At 35.4% G+C, this 4,188-nt stretch overlaps 1 protein-coding gene across 1 annotated transcript; it reads right to left on the reverse strand.

Moving 5' to 3' along the window:
• Positions 1–694: 694 nt before the first annotated feature.
• Positions 695–1,633, reverse strand: LOC118969861 (olfactory receptor 6C2-like). The gene has a single exon (XM_037004800.2). The coding sequence runs from the start codon at positions 1,631–1,633 to the stop codon at positions 695–697; it is 939 nt and encodes a 312-aa protein (XP_036860695.2).
• Positions 1,634–4,188: the final 2,555 nt, after the last annotated feature.

The following is a 4,188-nucleotide window of genomic DNA, read 5'->3' on the forward strand; positions in this document are numbered from 1 at the left end:
TAATTAGGAAGGAAGAAGAAAAGCTATAGAAGTAGCAGATGGAAGAAAACATGGGAAGATTGATTATTTCTTTGACATATCTTCTTGTAGAGTAACATAAGCATGTATAGGTTTTAAACTACTAATTAAATTGCGTATACACATTAACATAATAGGAATACAGCTACATAACCAAAGCAGACCTACAATTACCAGCCATCTCCAGTGAAACCAAAAAGACCAGTTAGGTACCCTAGGCATTTGTGAAAACTTTTCAATGATATGATGGATATTGTCTAACTGAATTTGAATAGTTTGACAAAAATCAGACAAATTAAAACAACACATTCCTGGGAACTGTTCACATCCCATATGTTCTTTTAACAGTAGATAGTCTGTGTTTTGTTTTGGTTTGTGTGTATTATTTGGAAGAATGATGCGCACTGTTGTACTAACATTTTATGACGTATTTCCCAATCCTTTCAGCATTGGCAAGGAAACACTAAGAGTGAAGTCATGCTCAGATTTCCAGCAACACCTATTCTCACTTTTCTTCATTAAGATTATCATCTCAAAGAGGTTTCTTTATAAGGTGATGAAAGGGGTGACTTGAACAGCATCCGTACTGAATGGAAGGCCATGCCCAGACCAGGAAAGGAGAAAATTAGACAGAAACTGAAGAAAATATATTTAGGGATCTTTCATCAATGTTCCCCTAATTCTTTGAGAGCAATATAAACCTTTTGATTAAGTCATTAAAGGCTTGTTTCACTTGTTTGTTCCTCAAAGTGTAAATGAATGGGTTCAGCATGGGGGAAATGGAAGTAGTGAGTAGTGCTACTCCCTTATTAATGGCCATTTCATCTTTTGCTGAAGGTTTGATATAAACAAAGATGCAGCTTCCATAGGTGATGGAAACCATGATAATGTGGGAAGAGCCGGTGGAAAAGGCTCTAGTCCTCTGCTGGGCAGAGGGGAGTCTTAGAATTGTTCTGATGATGTACATGTAGGACAGAACCACACACACCAGAGTCATGAGGAAAATCATCACAGAGTTGATGAGAACCATTTCCTCTATGAGCCATGTATCTGAGCATGAGATCTTCAGCATAGGGTTAGCATCACATGCAAAGTGGTCAATGGCATTAGAGGCACAGAGTTCCAGGTCCAGTCCCAAGCTGAGTGGTGGCAATACGATCAACAAAGAAGTCATCCAACAGCAGAAGACGAGCCTTTTGCAGACCCTGAAGTTCATAATAGTCATGTAATGCAGGGGTTTGCAGATGGCTACATATCGATCAAAGGACATGGTGGCCAAGAGAAAAAATTCTGTTACTGCAAAAACATCTGTAAAAAATAGTTGGCATACACAAGCATTATAGGTAATAGTCCTGTCACCTGTTGATAAGCTGTACAAGAATCTAGGAATGCAGGCAGAAGTGAAAGAGATTTCTAAGAGGGAAAAATTTTGGAGAAAATAGCACATTGCAGTTTTAAGGTGAGAATCCACTAATGTGAGGATGATGATGCTCAGGTTTCCAGTTACACTCAACATGTAGGTGATCAGTAGAAATACAAAAATCAGAATCTGTAGCTGAGGGTCATCTGTCAGTCCCAGGAGGATGAAACTGGTGAGAGATGTGTGGTTTCTCATTCCTGTATCCTGACCTTTGCCCAATCTGCATGTAATAGTGAGGGATTAAGATCTGGGAAGATGGTGGGAAAAGTGTGTAACAATGAAGTTTGTTCAGAAAAGCCAAGCAATGTATTTTACATGTATTTTGTTTTACTTAAGTATGAATTTAAAAATAATTCATACTCAGCTCTGTTGATAGCATATCATTAGATTGGTTAGAAACCTGACCGTGAAATGTTTTTACTACAATATATGGTAAGATAGACATTTCATATTGCAGCCCACTGTATATGCTCACATCCACACAAATACATATTCATTGACATGTATCTGAAACAAAAATGTGAATAAATTACTAATAACCCTTAGGTGCCCTGCTCTCTGATGTTTTATGTTCTAATGTATCTCGTAAAAAATAAATACAAATATCATCTAATTGATTTTATAGTCTACTAAATGGTCATGATCTGTATTTTTATTTTAAATTAACATTTCATGAATCCTGTTAATAATATTGTCCTAGCAAAACATATTCTTATAGAATAGATTTTAAATGTGCACTCACAATTTAATTTGCACTTTGGAATAGATTGGTTCATAGCACATTTGTTCCCCTAAGACTATTTCCCATATCATTAAAAAAAATTTTACTCAGTTTCACTATCTGCTTCTAACCATTTTTTACTGTAATAAATTAAAGACTCATGATGTGTGTCTGATACACAAGATGTTTCTAGATCCTCTTCCAATGAAGCCAAAGACTCTGCTCGACTACATGAGTCATACTACATGGACTACCTGTGTCGAAAAAGATTTCGTCTAATGATTTATGTTTTTTTTCCCTCCCCCTTACTCCATCTATTTGCTGATTCTGAATGGCACTTTCTTATTCATTCTTGATTTCTATACTTGAACTATTAAAAGAAGTCCTTCCAAAACTCCCAAGGCACATAAAGAACATTTTTGTATTTTTCTGTAACACACTATACCTAATAGAGGATCTAAAAACATTGTTGAAAACAGGATTTTAAAGATCTTGCTTAATGTGATAACCACAGACTGTAGGAGACTGAGATATAGAGTTAATTCAAGGTACTATTTACCCTCAGACCTAGATCAAATTATATTATTCATTATGTGGACTCACTTTTAAAACTATTCTGACACCTCTTACTTTTGCCATGTCCCTGACTCTAATTTAGAGGATTCTCATTGGCTTTTACTTTTGGTGGTGGAAATGTTCAGAGTGGCTCCTAAGTCACATCATGACCTGACTATATACTCATTACATATATAATACCTGCATGAAGGCAAAAAAAAGTTTTAATTGACTTATTCCTGTGTTTGGCAAAGAAATAGTTTTCCTTTTATGGATTCCATTCCTGCTTCCTTAGCACACCTCCCAAAAATATATTAACACCAGAGATTCAAACTCTTAAATTATGAATTTCGACCATCAAGTTCTCAGTGGTTGTTCTTCAGCTAACACCAACTAACTACATTAATACCTGCTAAATGATTTTGTTCAGCAATGCTTGTTTAAGGCCTTAAGTAAATTGAAAAAACTCCACATCATTTGCTATATAAATTCTAATTAATTGGCTATATGAGGGTTTCACTTAATTGTTTTAAAGTAGTCCTTTTCTTCAGAAGTGGGAGATACTCTGTACTCACTATCTGCCCATTTCCCCTAGTAAATCTCCAAGAGTTTACAGGTTTTGGCAAAGAGATGCGGGGATGACCCTGGTTTGTTCTTTTAGGATGAGCCAGGCATTCCCAAGAATGTAAGCATCACACAGCTAACAATAAATTAAATGAATAGTTACAATAGATTAAGCAATTAAAATAATTAAATAGACTAATAGACTTGAGATATGGAAAAGAAAACATATAGGGATCACCTACCTCTCTTTCCTTCAGTCTTAACACAACTGTGGCTTACACAACCCTGGAAATTTTAAGCCTTGTCCTCACTTCCAAATATCTTGAAAATAAATTGACCCTACTGTTTGACACTATATGTTTACTTCTTTTGTCTTTTAGAAAACTGAACATTTTAGAGAGTGCAGGAATGTAAATTACGTCAGCAGATGATTTCCAATTCAAGGTTGCTTCTAGAAGCCCTTCATTTCACCTATTTTTAGGTGACCTACTATTTGTTGATATACAAATCCAGCCCTATCAAAATCTCCAATCAATTCAAAATTTTAAACTCTTGTTTCTTTAATAATTTAATTAACTATTCATATTTCTCTACTTTTGTAAAATGTATCAAACTTGTTTCTTAAAGAAGATAATTTTCTAAGTCTCTCAAAGACCACAGACATTGATTGAAGTCAGGTATTTGTCCATGAACATCCTGAGGGTTAGAAGGATGAGTAAAGGTTTGCATAGGCTTGTATGTGGACAGAAGTCCCAGGTGAATTATGATCCGATGTTATTTATCAATGTTTTGAGTAATCTTTTGGCAAAGATCCTGGAACAGGCACCAGTGGGGATGGTGTCTTCAGAGAATTGAAGATTCCACAATGACATTCAACGAAGGACTTTACACAAAATAAAAATCTAATGAA

Source organism: Manis javanica, chromosome 10, assembly GCF_040802235.1.
Source record: "Manis javanica isolate MJ-LG chromosome 10, MJ_LKY, whole genome shotgun sequence".
Taxonomy (NCBI): Eukaryota; Metazoa; Chordata; class Mammalia; order Pholidota; family Manidae; genus Manis; species Manis javanica.